This window comes from Rhinolophus sinicus, linkage group LG02 (assembly GCF_036562045.2).
Source record: "Rhinolophus sinicus isolate RSC01 linkage group LG02, ASM3656204v1, whole genome shotgun sequence".
In the NCBI taxonomy this organism is placed as follows: domain Eukaryota; kingdom Metazoa; phylum Chordata; class Mammalia; order Chiroptera; family Rhinolophidae; genus Rhinolophus; species Rhinolophus sinicus.
This window is the reverse complement of record NC_133752.1, coordinates 56,530,166-56,545,865: the sequence shown is the minus strand read 5'-3', so window position 1 is coordinate 56,545,865 and position 15,700 is coordinate 56,530,166. Positions and strand designations below refer to the sequence as shown.

At 39.3% G+C, this 15,700-nt stretch overlaps 1 protein-coding gene across 1 annotated transcript; it reads left to right on the top strand.

Moving 5' to 3' along the window:
- Window positions 1-87: 87 nt before the first annotated feature.
- On the top strand, window positions 88-1,143 carry LOC109439811 (platelet factor 4). Its single transcript, XM_019720043.2, has 3 exons — window positions 88-330; window positions 648-777; window positions 929-1,143. Exons 1-3 carry the CDS (start codon window positions 228-230, stop codon window positions 1,029-1,031), a joined length of 336 nt encoding a protein of 111 aa, XP_019575602.2. The 5' UTR covers window positions 88-227; the 3' UTR covers window positions 1,032-1,143.
- Window positions 1,144-15,700: the final 14,557 nt, after the last annotated feature.

Genomic DNA, 15,700 nt, shown 5'->3' with positions numbered 1-15,700 from the left:
TGTGGAACCTGCTACCAACTCGCAGCCAAGACAGCTGACTCAGGCTTTTATTTTTTCCTAATCTTGGCTGGCCAGAGCCCAACTCTTCTCAGCCCTGGCACCACAGCGCCTCACCCACCAGCCCAGGCTTCCGGACAGCGGGGATAAAACACGCCTGGAGAGTGTCAGCCCCACTGGTCTGCGGAGCTCCAGCCCTGCCTGCCCTTGTACTCCCGCGCCTTGGAGTCATGAGCCTCAGAGCAGACCCCCGCGCCTCCCGCTCCCGGCCCAGCCCCGGCCTGCTGCTCCTGGGGCTGCTGCTGCTGCCAGCTGTGGTCGCCAGCGTCATAGGTGAGAACAGAAGCCACACTGGGAGGGCCCCGGGGCGGCGGGGAGAGATGCCGGGAACACCCGGGGCTGGGGCGGAGTCCTTAGCTGCGGACGATACCGGCGGCTGCGCGTTACTGAGCACCTATTAAGTGTGCAGGCTCTGTGCCAAGTGCTGCTCTGTGCAATGCTACTTATTTACGGAGGTAGGTATGGATTGTAGACGAGGAAATGAAGGCCAAATGCAGTGAGAAAGGTCTCTAAGGAACGTTTGGCAGTTCTTGGAGTCACCCATCCCTACCCCACTCTCATGCACCCCCTCACCCATCCCCATTCCCCAGCTGATCCTGAAGAAGGAGATGGGGACCTGCAATGCATGTGTGTGAAGACCACCTCCCAAGTCCACTCCAAGCACATCGTGAGCCTGGAGGTGATCCGGGCGGGACTCCATTGCCCCATCTCCCAACTGATGTGAGTCCTCACACGTGCACAGCTTCTTCCCCCCATCCTCTGTTTCCTCTCCCCTTTCCTATGGCCGCTCCACACCCCACTCCACCCAGAGCCTAATCCCATGTTCAGAGCTATCCACTGACAGGCTCCTCTCTTCTCCTTTCCCTGGCAGAGCCACGCTGAAGAATGGGAGGAAAATTTGCCTGGACCCACAAGTCCCCACGTATAAGAGAATAGTCAGGAAACTTATAGAGAGTAAGCTACTAGCTGTCTAAATCTGCACATTTGCTATATAATGTGTTTTGGTTTTTTTCATTTTCAATCTAACTGTGGAAAAATCTAAAGTTTTTATTATCCTTCAAATTCTAAATAAAGAAAATAAATCAAGTTGTGGTTTATTCAAATATTTCTTAATAGAGCAAAGAAATCGTGTTAACACATCACAATTTCTTATAAGAAAAAACTCTCCAGAATTTTAAGCAAAGATATATTTTGAAAAAAGTTTGGTTTAATAAAAACTGGTTTTGTTTGGTGTTACATGTTGGCTGAGACATATTTTCATATTTACATGATTGCATTGCTTAACAGCTACTTATTTACATATTGATGTTATAATTAGCTTTGTCAATAAATATTAATAGCACTTAAGATTTACTAGGCTGCTTTAAAAAACAAATAAATCAGACGTTGCTCTTATTCCCTTAAGATTCTACCCCAGCATTACAAAATCAATAAAAATAAAACCAGAATCTCAACTACTTAATGGAAATATACTGATATTTTCCAGAGAAGGACATTAAAATAGTTTACTCTTTATTGGTCCTTAATGTTGCCATTTCACAAAAATGAAATGTTAAGAACAGTTCGTGTACCCATATTACTGCCTGTAATGAATGCTGCATTTGGCAAACCTACAGAATTGGTTCCTATCACATTCCATTAAATACCATGAGTGTTGCTCTAAACATGCAAATGTCTTGAATAGATTATTTTCCTCAGTATTCTCATGTTTAGTAAAGCCTCATGTTCAGTTAACCACTGTTCCATGAATGCCTTCCCATTAAAGATATTGAAATTACGTGTTAAACAGCTGTAGAAACCAGGACAGGTGCAAGATTGTATTAATATTTTCATTCATGCTTTAGGAAGACACTACTACTATACTCTGGGGAGAAAGGAAGTCATTGAAAGATGGATGTGTTAGGTATTGTTTCTATAATAAATTACCACAATCTCAATGGCTTAAACAACACAAACTTATTATCATACAGTTCTGGAAGTCCCAAGTTCAAACTGGGACTTACAAGCTAAACTCAAAGTGTCTTCAGAGCTGCATTCCTTCTGGAGGCTCTAGGGGAGAATCCATTTCCATGACTTTCTCAGCTTCTATGGGCCACATACGGCCTTCAGCTCATGGCCCCTTCCTCCATTTTCAAACCACATCACTACAACCTCTGCTTCTGTTGTTGTCTCCAATCCTTCTACTTCTTATACCCTGCCTAGCTCTTAAAAAGACTCTGGTGATTATATTGGGCCCACTTGAATAATCCAGGATAATATTCCCATCCTTAACACATCTTCAAAATATTTTTTGCCATATAAGGTAACGTTTTCACAGGTTCCAAGCACTACAACATTGAAATTTCAGGGAGAGTGTCACATTATTCAGCTTACCATAATGGGCAAGAAGGCAGAATCTAGTTGTGGCAGGAGAAAACTACAGAGCTAATGTAATTTCAACCTAATGTGGCAATGTTTGTGTGGAAGGGGAAACTAAACTGCTAAGAAAAAATGGAGAATGGTACAATTCAGTTTCCATGGAGGGTGGGGATCGGAAGAGGTTTTGACAAACTACTTAAATAGACACTGTTTATAGAGACTTCTGAATTACCACAGTATCATCTGAATTTCCACACCCACTTTGCCTGTTAGGTAATATTATTTGTATTATAGAGTTGAGATAACAATCTCAGACAAGTTAAGGAATCTCCCAAGGCCACAGTTTGTTACAGGCTGCTAAGCAGTTCAAACTCGCAACTCCCAGCTCTTGCGTTCACACTATGCTGCCTTTCACACAGGCCAGTAATATTTCAGCTAATTCTTCATAGAGGTAGTGTCCCATAAACCAGCTCTTGAAGGTGATGTAGGAATTTCCCAGGAGGCAAAGGGAAGAATGGGACTACTGCAAGATGAAAAATAAGTAGATAGACACAAGATCATTAAGTCCTCAGCACGTTTATTGTTCTGCTGAGTAGGAGTGTCTCTGCCGACAGTGAATTACGGTGTCCCAACTTGTTTTCATCCGTTTGGTGTTTTTCACCGTCAGGCCACCTTATGCACAGTCGTTTAAATTATCTGTTGAAAACACAGACACTTCCCTGCAGAAAACCTTCAAGATCAGAAGTCCTGAGCATGGCACCCAAAGTTGTGCCACACGCACTTCCCCTCTGTGTCTTACTTTCCTCATCTGTGAAATGGAGATTATAAATGTCTACTTCATAAACTACTGTGAGGACTGAACAGATAATGTATGCAGAAGACCTGGCATAGTTCCTCATACGTAGTCTGTGCTAACGATTAGCAACTATTAATTATTGTTATTACTCTCAATATTGCTCTCAATGTACCACGCTAGTCAGTTTGAAATGTTGAATAAGACATTTAACAGAGTGATTCTTGGTGATAAGTAGCAAAAAATGGTTGCAATAGCAATAAAATTTCCTCAAATCAAATGAACTTTGGGAGAGAAAGCATTGAAAATGAGGTGTAGGTGGTACTATATATATATATATATTTTTCTTATTATTTTCTTTGTACTATCTGCCTCAAACAACACACTAAGTTGGAAGTAATAATTAGTAGATGTGACTCAAAGGGCCAAAGAACCAAAACAAAGTTTGCAAAGTCAATCTATGCTGCTGCCTCATAAATACTCCCTTCAGAATTACCTTGGCTAAAGAACACTTTCAAGCTGCCGCCTTTATCAGCAATGGTATCCAGAGAGGGACTTCCTGCCTGGAAATGTCCAAGTCAGGCCACAGTTTACTGTAGTTCCCTGCTGTGTTAAACATTTATGGAGTGATAAAGATTAAATGTACTGAAACTTTCTTTCTTTCTTTTTTTTTTTTTTTTTTTTTTTGCTGACTGAAGGCAGCCTGCAGAAAATGTTCACAAACTAGGCATTTACTGCATACTCACCAATCCTATCAACAAAACAAAACCACGAAAGAGTATTTTGCTCTTAGTTGTTCTGCATTTCTCTAATTTTTGTTTTTTTTCCCCTTCTAAGGCCTTTGTGGCAAGAACAGTTTCCTTTTCAATACCTAGAGCATTGAGGGTTTACTTGGTTTTAAAGATATATCCATATTTTATCTCATAAAAGACAGTGAATGCATGCTCATTATAGATATCATGGAAAATAGAGAGGAGATAAGGAGGAAACTTTAAAAACTAATTACACTCTACTCAAAAATGTTCCTTTCCTTTTTTAAAACATAGTCATTTGATATTGTTGGGGAGTGTGAGAGAGTTCCCCCACTCTACCCTTCTTTAGTTCTTATGGCTGGACTAATTATAAAATAATAAAATTGACACAAGACCAGATTAACAGGAGGAAAAAAAACAATTTAATATGTGCACATGTGAGAATCACAATATGACACTCAGATCATGAAATAAGGCTCAAAGAAGTGATCAAACCAGGCATCTTTTTATACTTTTTAGACAAAGAAACAATACATTTGTAAGAAATTGACAGGATAAAGAAACTTACTGCTCATTAGAAAGGAATCTAAGCAGGTTTGGGTATTCGTTAATGAGGAATTTAAACAAAGTTTGGGCTTGGGTAGTAAATTAATAAATTAGTAATGCTGTTCCAAGGTTCATTTATACACACTTTTTCAACTCTGGATTTTATTGCTCTTGTGCTAAGGTTGCTTCTGTCAGTCCTTCAGGAGCTGGGAGGGAACTTATGAAGATTTATTTCTGCTTTGGGAGACAGAGGAGAATCAGAGAGTTCTTTGTGCTTTTGCTACTTCTCAGGTGATTTTAGTTCAAAATAATCAATATGCCATTGTGAGATATTTTGGGGCAGTCTGCCCTAGGCCCCCACAATATGGTTACCAGATGAACTGTTAATTTTCAATAAAATACCATTGTGCACAATCATAAAGAAAACACTTAGTAATGACTTCATTGCATTAACACTATTTAAAGAGCATTCCTTGTCCCAATTTTGGGTAATAGAATAAGTTTTCACTTAGCCAAAGAAAGGATGTGGAGCCCATTTGATCTAGCATTCACTTGTATATTTTTGTTTTGTTTTGTTTTTCAAGTAACCTAGATCTTAAGACCACATTTCTAGTAATTATGCAAAAAGGATTCTTCTATTTTTTTCTATTTTTTTCAATTTTTTTTCAGTTATGGTTGATAGTCCATATTATTTTATATAAGCTTCAGGTATACAGTATAGTGCTTAGACATTTAATAATTTATGCAGTGGTCCTCCAATTAGTCTAGTACTGACCTGGCACTATACATAGTTGTTGCAATATTATTGACTATATTCTCTACACTGTTCTTTACATCTCTGTGATTATTTTGTAACTACCAATTTGTATTTCTTAATCCGTTCACCTTTTTCACCCAGCTCCCACCCCTACCCACTCCGGCAACCATCAGTCAGTTCTCTGTAACTATGAGTCTGTTTCTGTTTTATTTGTTCATTTATTTTTTTCTTTACATTCCACATAGAGGTGAAGTCATATGGTATTTGTCTTTCTCGGTCTGACTTATTTCACTTAGCATAATACCCTCTAGATCCATCCATGTTTTTGCAAATGGCCAGATTTCATTCTTTCTTATGGCCTAGCAATATCCCATTGTATATATGTACCTCATCTTCTTTGTCCAATTGTCTATTGATGGACACTTTAGTTGTTTCCATATCTTAGCTATTGTAAATAGTGCTGCAGTGAACATCGAGGTAAATTTATCTTTTTGAATTAGTGTTTTGGAGTTCTTTGGATAAGTACCCAGGAATGGAATTGCTAGGTCATAAGGTAGCTCTATTTTTCAGTTTTTGAGGAACCTCCAAACTGTTCTCCATAATGACCACACCAGTTTGCAATCCCACCAATAGTGCACAAGGGTTTCCTTTTCTCCACATCACCACCATCACTTGTTTTTTGTTGATTTATTGATGATAGCCGTTTTGACAGGTGTGAGATAATATCTCATTTTTATTTGCATTTATCTGATGATTAGTGATGCTGAGCGTCTTTTAATATGTCTATTAGTCATCTGTATGTCCTCTTTGGAGAAACGTCTATTCAGGTCCTCTGCCCATTTTTTAATTGCATTTTTTTTTTTTTTTGGTGTTGAATTGTATAAGTTCTTTATTAATTGTGGATATTAACCCCCTATCAGGTGTATCATTGGGGAATATTTTCTGCCATTCAGTAGGATATCTTTTCATTTTGTTGGTGGTTTCCTTTGCTGTTCAGAAACTTCTTAGTTTGATATAGTTCCATTTGTTTATTTTTTCTTTTGTTTCTCTTGCCCGAGGAGATATAGCAGAAAAAATATTACTAAGAGCAATGTTAGAGAGTTCAATGCCTATGTTTTCTTCCAGTTTTATAGTCTCACATTTAAGATTTTAAACCATTTTGACTATATTCTTTATATGATGTAAGACGGTAGTCCAGTTTCAGTTTTTTGCATGTATCTGTCCAGTTTTCCCAACACCATTTGTTGAATAGATTGTCTTTACCCCACTGTATATTCTTGCCTCCTTTGTGACAGATTAAATGGCCATATAGGTGTGGGTCTATTTCTGGGCTCTCTGTGTTGGTCCATTGATCTATGTGTCTGTTTCTACAGCAGACACATGATGTTTTGATTACTACAACCTTGTAATATAGTTTGTATCAGGTAGCATGATGCCTCCAATTTTGTTCTTCCTCAAGACTGCTTTGGCTATATAGGGTCTCTTGTGGTTCCATATAAATTTTAGGATTATTTATTCTAGTTCTGTGAAAAATGTCATTGATATTTTGAAATGGATTGCACAGAATGTATAGATCAAATCATCAATTTGGAAGACAAGTTAGCAGAAAACTGGCCTTGAACTACCTGGTAGGAGCTACAAAGTATCTGCAATTGGTCGTTGCCTGTGCTGGATCTAGAGGTGCATGGGAGAGGCCACATTCTTAACCGAGGCTGGCTGCTACCAGTACCAGGCCTGGGGTAGCTCTGCTTTAAGCCCAGGGCACTCCAAGGTTTGCTACCTTCTGCCAGCTGCCAGTAAGGCTCAGCCACTGATAAAGCCTAGTACGGTATGTCAGCTGGGTTCTCAGGGAGTCACCAGGGTGGGGCAAGTGGTGTTGACCAGGTTAATGCAGATTCTGTTTTGGTGCCATTGCTGAGCCTAGAGCTACTCAATGAAAGGCTCAGAGCACATTGAGACCAGCCACCATCCGCCTGGGACTGGCTGACCCCCCCCGCAGAGTTGTCCAAGAAAGATCCAAGTTGTCCAAGTTGTATCAAAGGCCAGGGCTTTGATACTGTGAAAGTGCCTCTGGTGGTGTGTGAATTGAGGCCAGCTGTTTGCTGCTGAAAGAGCCTCCTGCAGTGGGCAGACGCGGAGCTGGTTGCAGGTATGGAAAGTGCCACCAGCAGTGCATGAGTTGAGTGGGGCGGTGTCCCAAGGAGTTACTAGGGTGGGGTGAGAGTAGTTCACCAGGTCAATGCAGATTCAGATTTGACCATGTGAGGTGAAGGCTCAATTCAGAAAAGATAGAGTCTGCCTACTGCACAGTATGAGGGTTCTATACAAAGAAAATGGTGACTGTGTCTTCTGTTTTTGCCCTGAAGCCACACAACTCAGTCTTTCCCTCTATGCCTCTGGTGCCTCTAGAGTCACCTTCCCTTCACTGAAGCCCAGGGTGAGTAAGTCTGTGTGGAGACCCTTTAAGAGGATGCCTGGGTTTTCAGCAGGCTTTCTGTCTCACCCAGATGGTTGGAATCCCTACAGCTTTTTACAACTAGATGTTGTGGGGGCTCCTCTTCTCAGCACCGGTGGTAGTCTGGGCTGGGCAGCAGGGTGTGGGGGGAACCTCTGCAGCTGAGCTGTCGTTTCCAATTCTCAACAGGCACCTACAGGTGTCTCACTTACACATATACATGTACTATGTATGCATACAGTCACTGTGTGTTTATTTGTGTATGAATATATACTCGTATATAGGTACACATGCATTTACATGCACACACCCCTAAAATAAGTTCACAATATAGTACTTATACTTGCTTTTTACAATGTGTTCTGATATTTTATGTTCTATAGTATCCTACTTTATCCACTTTTTAAAAAATGTTAGCCACAAGCCTATGATCCATTATAACCCATTGATGGATCACTACTTGTAGTTTGAAAACATTGCTCTAGTTCTTTGACTAAAGTGTCAAATGTTAACATTCTATGTTGAAGTCCACACCCCAATTAGTGCTTCCCAAGATACTTAGGAAGTCAGTAGGGCAGTATGTTCAGGACCAGCAGGATAGTTATATCTCTTAACTGTGGTCCACCTTCAATCTCAATCTCCAGGTCCAACCTGGGATTGGAGCCTTTGTGTAATACCAAGTAGGATGTGGTCTGGATTGTTGAAATTCTGCACCCTTTACAGCTGGGGGCTCTTACTTATACTCAGTGCCGATTCTGCTTCAACCATGCACATCCCAGTTTGAGGTCTTACGCAAACAGAATTGAGGATAGAAAATATATTGCTTTCTAGGAGGGCTTAGAGAAAACAAACACACTCAATGAATTTAATTCGTGGTTTTATACTTATTCCTTCTTCCATGGTAGCTCTTTTCCTTATCCCTGTAGTTGTTGGCCTAGGCCCAGTGGATTTTTGAATAAGTCTTGGGTTACATCTCAATTTTGACTCTTTGTGACCCCAAGTCTCCACAGTTTCCTCATCTGACAAACAAGGACAGTACTGTCCAACTCACAGGGCTCTAGACAGGAGTAAATTTCACACATAATAGGACCCAGCATGGGTCTGACTCAGAGTTAAAACTGAATAAATAAAAGTTACTTTTCTTCCCATTCTTTGGTGTTTTACCCCCAGAGCACATATAATTTATACACAGCAATGGCCACAATCCTTGAGTTAACAAGCAAGACATTAAGAAGACAACCAACAAGCCAGAATATCCCCCTGCGAAGAACCACAACCCAAAGCTCTGGGTGCTGATAACCACTGAAGAAAAAAGTTTAACATGATAGACACAGACTGTATTTTCCATTCATGGTAACAACTAAAAGAAAGTTAAATAACAAAACCACAATGTTTATCAACCAGTATATGTATAAGATTTTAAAATATACAGGACATCTGGTGATTGGGAGCCTGGCTTCACTGTCTATCTAGTAAAGACAACAAGAAAAACAAATAAACTTTGGGTGTAATCTTGTCAAATATTTATTTCTTTGCTGAGGCAGACACAATATGGGGATTATGTTATTAGTAGCCATCCTTGTGGTGAGAGGTAGTAAAAGTTGAAAGCAGAGCAGTCATCAAGCAGAATTGGAATAAACAACTCTTACTTACCAGCTGTGTTGGTGATTCAGTCTTCATTTTCCAGTAATTCTAGGGATGATAATAGAATCTATTTGGGAAACAGCAATAAAGCAATTTATACATATCTTCACAGAATAATGATTGAGTTGACCTGTAATTATTTGTTTGTCTGTTTTCCTCCTTTAGATCAGGGAATAAAGGTCATGCCTATTAACCTCTCTTCATTTCCACTTCCAGAAAAATGCCTGACAGAGTAGGTGCTAAATAAATGTTTGTCAAATATAAACTATATGGAAGGAAATAATAATGCAGTTAGCACTATGATATAGTTAGGTGCTGGATAAGGCACCTAGCTAACAGAAAGTAGATTAAAGACTGTTTCCCCAATTCCTAACCTTGTTAGTCTGAGAGATTGCACATTATAACACACTCATGCCATTTGCCCCATCAGTAATTTGTATGATATTTTAGTTAGAGTCACATCTGTAATTATTAAGGAATCTGCTAAGTTTTTCTCATCTATCAATTAACCCCTTCAATCACACACAGCTGCTATACTATGTGCTCATTAAATGTTATGTGATTGCAGATATTCACATTCAATGTAAAACATACACATATGTAAAATACATACAACCAAACCATCCTTTCTCCATTTTCACCACAATTCTCACAATATCTAATTGGATCTCATATTTCTTTAATGTCCTCAACCACTTTAGAAATGCCAACCAAGGGACTACTGTAGCTCAGTCACACACTTGCAAAGCCACCCCTTTGAAATAAATATTCAGAATTCTCTGCCTCCAAGTTTACCTGAGTACAAGGACAAAGCCTGGAAGGAAAAAATATAAACAAAAATATTACTGGCTAAAATAATGGGGGGGGAATGAACATTGGGAAATACCATTTACTTTATGCTCAATATGAAGCTTTTATGATTATTCATACTTTTCTTAGTTGAAATCTGTAACTTTATGCTGTGCATGCTATTTTCTTCTGCATTTTACACATTCATTTTTCAACTTCCTAAATTTTGTTTCCATAATATCATAATGTCATAATGATGCTTTCATCTCCAAAACAAATTTCTCATGTGATTATTTCTAAGAAAAGTTTTTTTCACTTCCTTATTCTTTTGCAATTTTAGCAATCCTGAATTTCTTCTTGTTACACTATATGATCATGGTGTCATTTGTTTAATGAGTACTGATTCCAGAAAATTCAGGAAACAATTTTAAGAAAATAGAGATGAAGAGCCATTTATAAAAATATTTTTAAAACCAGAAACTTAAAAAAAAACTGCCCAAAGCTAATATATCAAATGGTTCTCAGCATTAAGTGAATAATTTCAAATATTTGTAGGCTGATTATATCATCAGATTATCATGTCAGAAACAGAAAAATGAGCAATCTAGCATTGCAGAAGAAAGTAGACAGGCAAAAAGTAGAATTTTATGTTAGAACTTGGACTTCATCCAACTTTACATCTCCTCGTGCACCTATCATTTTGCCCTATACACATAAATGAATTGTAAAAATGCATGGGATAAATAGCTACTATGCACTCACTTCCTGCCCAGACCTTGTACCTTTAATTAGCTGGACCCTCCCATCTACCATAAGGCAGATGGTCCATTAAGGCCAAACATACTCCAGTTCCATTTGTTGCAGTCAACCAGACCTCCCTTGTTTGATTTCTGACATTCCTCCCATTGTATTCTAGACCTGGGCAGCTCAGGCCCTCTGACTTTGAATATATTTCCTCCTTGTGTTCTTTGGTCTTGCTGACAGATCTTGGACTTAGAACTTTCTAGTAACTTTGGTTCAGACTCACTTCTCTGGCAGCCCCGGGTAGGACAGTCTTCCCCAGATCTTACACTACAGTTAAAATGCTGGCTCATCTGGATTCACCTATGTCTGCTGAGAGGTTTCACACAGATGCTGAGTGGTCAAAATAGGCTAAAGAAAGTAAGGATATTTTAGGCTGTTGCAATCCTTCAAGGACAGTTTCTTGATGTCCTGACTTCAGGACACATTGGTTACAGGAAACAGTGGCCTGAAACAATTTGTCCATATTTTATTTCAACAAATAGTTGTTGAATGCTTGGTATGAACCAGACTCATATTAGAGATGGGGAAATGCAAAGGGAAATGAGATATCTTATCTTCCAGAGTACATAATCCAACATGGGAATGTGTAAACCAATGATGTCCATAATGTGACCTGTATCCAAGGTCCAAGGTAACCCCTGGGATGGAGTTATGAGCTTTCTGATGGAGGTGGCATTTGAAGGGGTTCCTGGATGATAAGCAGGAGCCTCTGGTGACTGGGCCATGCCTGACCTCCTGCTCTATCTCTCTGCACTCCTTGCCTTGATGTGAAACCCCAGGTTCAAAATAATAAACTACTTACTTTTGTTCTCAGGTCATACCACACTGCTTCCAGTGTCCATGGCTTGGCTCATTTGGTCCTCTTTTCCTGGAATGCGTTCCCTACCAACTCACTTTAGGTCTCACCCTCCTCTGGGACGTTTTCTCTGATAGCTCCGACCCTTCCAAGAAAGGAAGTCAGATGCTCGCTTCCTCAGAGTGCCTACAAAGCTCTACACATCGCTGAATTTCATGGACCTCCAGACAACTCCGTATGTTTCTGTCCTACCCCCATAAACGGTGAATTCAGTAGTGACAGAGTCTATCTCTTCACTCTTCGTAGCCTAATTTACAACCTAACTTAGCTCCCAGCTTATAAGTGATAGATAAACGTTGAAGGGATGAATGGATAGAGGGATTAAAACTAGAGTATATAGAGCAGCTTGTGTTTGAAAGTTATCTCTAGCAGAAGTTTGAAAGATGGATGGTGTTAAATAAGACTGTTCAGTTGGCAAAAGCCAGATATCCAATTTAAATAGGAGAGAGAGAGAGAGAGAGAGAGAGAGAGAGAGAGAGAGAGAGAGAGAGATCTGTTGGTCTACATAACTTAAAAGCCCATGAATAAATCAGAGCCAACTGGAGGACATACGTGCCCGAACAAGGTCCTTATTAATTTGTCCCATTTTATTTGCTTTCCTCTGGGCCAACTTCATTCTCAGGCAGGCTCTCCATAAGCCCCATTTTACTAGTTTAGCAAAAACCAAGAAGAATTAAGAATCTTCTCTTCAATTGTTTCAACAAAAACTCTAGGAACTGTTTCTCATTTTACCAGGCTTAGGTCTCTTGCCCATCTCTGAATCAATCAGCAGGGTTGGGGGGTGGGCCTCTATAGGAAGGAAGTGAGAAATGGGTCATCCCACCTGAACCCCATGGACTGAATGCAGGTAAATCTAGAAGAAAGGGAAAGAGGAGCCAGACAGGCAGTCTCTGGGGAGACTTGAATAGAAAGGTTGACCCTGTTCCTGGTACACACTCATGTACATGGCCTGTAGGGGTGGATTGATCTAGGAATTTCATGTCATGTTCAGACATCTTCACTCTTCTCCCTGCAGAGCCAGTCATTAGATAATTTTAGGGACACAGAAATGGAAATTGTGTGGAATAAGTTATTAAGGCAAGCTAGGGGTAGAACAGAGTTCCACTGCCCATTCTTGCCTGCCAGTCAGCATGGTTCATCCTCAGGATGGAGCAGAGTCTTAGTCTAACCCCCACTTAAAAAAAAAAAAAAAAAAAAAAAAAAAAAAAGAGCAGAGCCATCAACCTGCCATGCTGGCAGATTTATTTGGGGAAATGTTCCCAAGGTACAGGACTGAGCAACTGGAAGAGTGAAATAGGAAAAGAGGCAACTGGGGTTTAATCCTACTGGGGACCCTCTGAGAAGTCATGTAGACTATCTACCTAAAACATGAAAGAGGAGGAAACTTTTATTGACTGCCTCTTGTTCCTTTTTGGATGAGAGATTTGTCATGGAAGTTACAGAGAACTTTGGGGGCATAAAGACACCTGATACAGCTGAGGTGAGGAGCTATAACTTCACCCCAGCTTACAGTTTGTGGCTGCAGCAATGACACGGGTAAAGCAGTGGACCTGGATTTTACTAAATGTCAATTCTGAGAGATTCATAATGAGTACAGGGCAAAAGGAATTTAACCACCAAAGCTTCCATTTTAAAGATTCAGCCATTTCTTAGAGTCACTGTTTGCATGGTTTAAAGATTGTGCATAAAAACCTGGCATTCAACTCTTGCAAAAGTAATTGGATTGGAGAGACACTTACTCAAACAAGAGAATGAAATTGTTTATTGTACTAGACTACAGCATTCCTGTTCTTATAAATATTTCTACATTTTTGGTTGATGGAGAGCTCATGGATTCAAATGACATGTTTAGGAGAAAATAAGAACAACTGAAAAGAAAAATTTCCTGTTTACTTCATTTCCAAAAACAATAAGTTTGACTAAGCTATTTCCAGGCATCATAGTCTTTACAATCTACAAATGTTGGCTGCTTCTTGGCACGCTTCATTTGCTTCACTTTCTTTGCAGCTCCTATGGATAAACTGGAGTTCTAATTTCCCTGAATACTCTTATTTACATCAGCTATTATTTGGATCTTGACACCATTACAGCAAACCCTTTGTTTTTCTTTAGTTCCAAGAAATAGATGAGAGATTTAGACATAATGATTAATGCTGAAGACAAACTATTTAAGTCTATGAAACATGATGAAGTATCTAAACTGGGGCAGCAGATACATAGGATTTTCATATTTGAGCAAATATGAACTCAACAAAAATTAAATTACCTTTCAAGGAAGCTACCAGATAAAGCATTCATGTCCACTGATTTTATTTTGATGTACGTTAAATTGATTGAGAAAGAGAAACTATTTTTAAAACAAACTTTTTAGATTGAAATGATTTTAAATTCACAAAAGTTGCAAAGATAGTACAATTTCTGTGTACCCTTCACCGAGTTCCCCATTGTGAACACTACATTACTATGGTACATTTGCCAATGCAAAGAAAGCAACAATGCCATATTACTAGTAACAAAACTCCAGAGTTCATTTTTATTTCATCAGTTTTTAAACTTTCTTTCCTCTTTCTGTTTCAGGATGCAATCCAAGTTACTACATTGCAGTTAGTTGTTATGTCTCCATACTTTCCTCTGAACTACAAGTTTCTTAGTCTTTATTTTTCATGACCTTGACAGTTTTGAAGAATACTAGTCAGCTACTTAATATTCCTCAGTTTAGGTCTGAAGAATTTTGTTTTCATGGTTAGACTGGGCTTATAGACTTTTGGAAATGTTACCAAAGAGGTGATATGTCCTTCTCATCACATCATATTAGGGGTTACATGATATCCACTTGACATCACATTGATGTTTTATCTTCATCATTTAAAGGAATAAATGTTTACAGATTTCTCTGTGGTAGAGTAACTACTACTCAAAATTGGACACGTTAAGAAAATATAACAAGCTACATTAATGCCAGAGGAAAGAGTTGTGCTGTTAGTGAAACACAATGATGGAGATGTACAAGGTCTGACAATTAAGTTTGAGAACTTGCCGCTGTGCGCTTACATTGGCAACACTGTACAAACAGTTCAGTAAGGTTTCATAACCTTGGTATATCAGTGTCTCACAGCTGTGTTCATGTCAACATGTGGTGGTGTCTTGCTGAATGGCATTCATTATTGTTGTTTTGTGTTTTTGTGTGCTGTCGTGAGAATGTCTGAGCTTGAATTAGAGCAGCGAACAAACATTAAATTTCTTGTTAAACTTGGTAAGAGTGGAAGTGAAATCAGGGACATGTTAGTCCAAGTTTATGGGGATAATGCCATGAAGAAAACGGTGGTGTATAAATGGATTTTCTGAGGGGAGAGAGCGTGTCACTGATGAAGAGAGGTCAGGTGGCCCAGTAATGAGCAGAATTGACGAAAACATTGCAAAACTTTGCCAAATTGTGCATCAAAATCATCGGCTGACTGTGAGAAGCATAGCAGACCAAGTAAACCTTGATAGAGAAACAGGAAAATTTTAACTGAAAATCTTGGCATGAGAAAGGTGTGTACAAAAATGGTGCCGAAGGACCTCATGGATGAACAAAAGCAAAAGAAAGTCGAAGTTTCCCAAGACCTTTTGGAGAGGCAAGATGAATATTTTGGGCCATGTTATCACTGGTGATGAGACATGGGTGTACCAATATGACCCTGAAACAAAGCATCAAAGTGCACAATGAAAGTCAGCCCATTCTGCATGACCAAGAAATTTCCATCAGTCACAATCAAGAGTCGAAACGATGTTGCTAAACTTTTTTGACATCAGAGGGATTATTCATTATGAATTTGTACCAACTGGACAGTTAACCAAGTTTACTATTTGGAAGTGCTGAAAAGGCTGCATGGAAAAGTTAGACGAC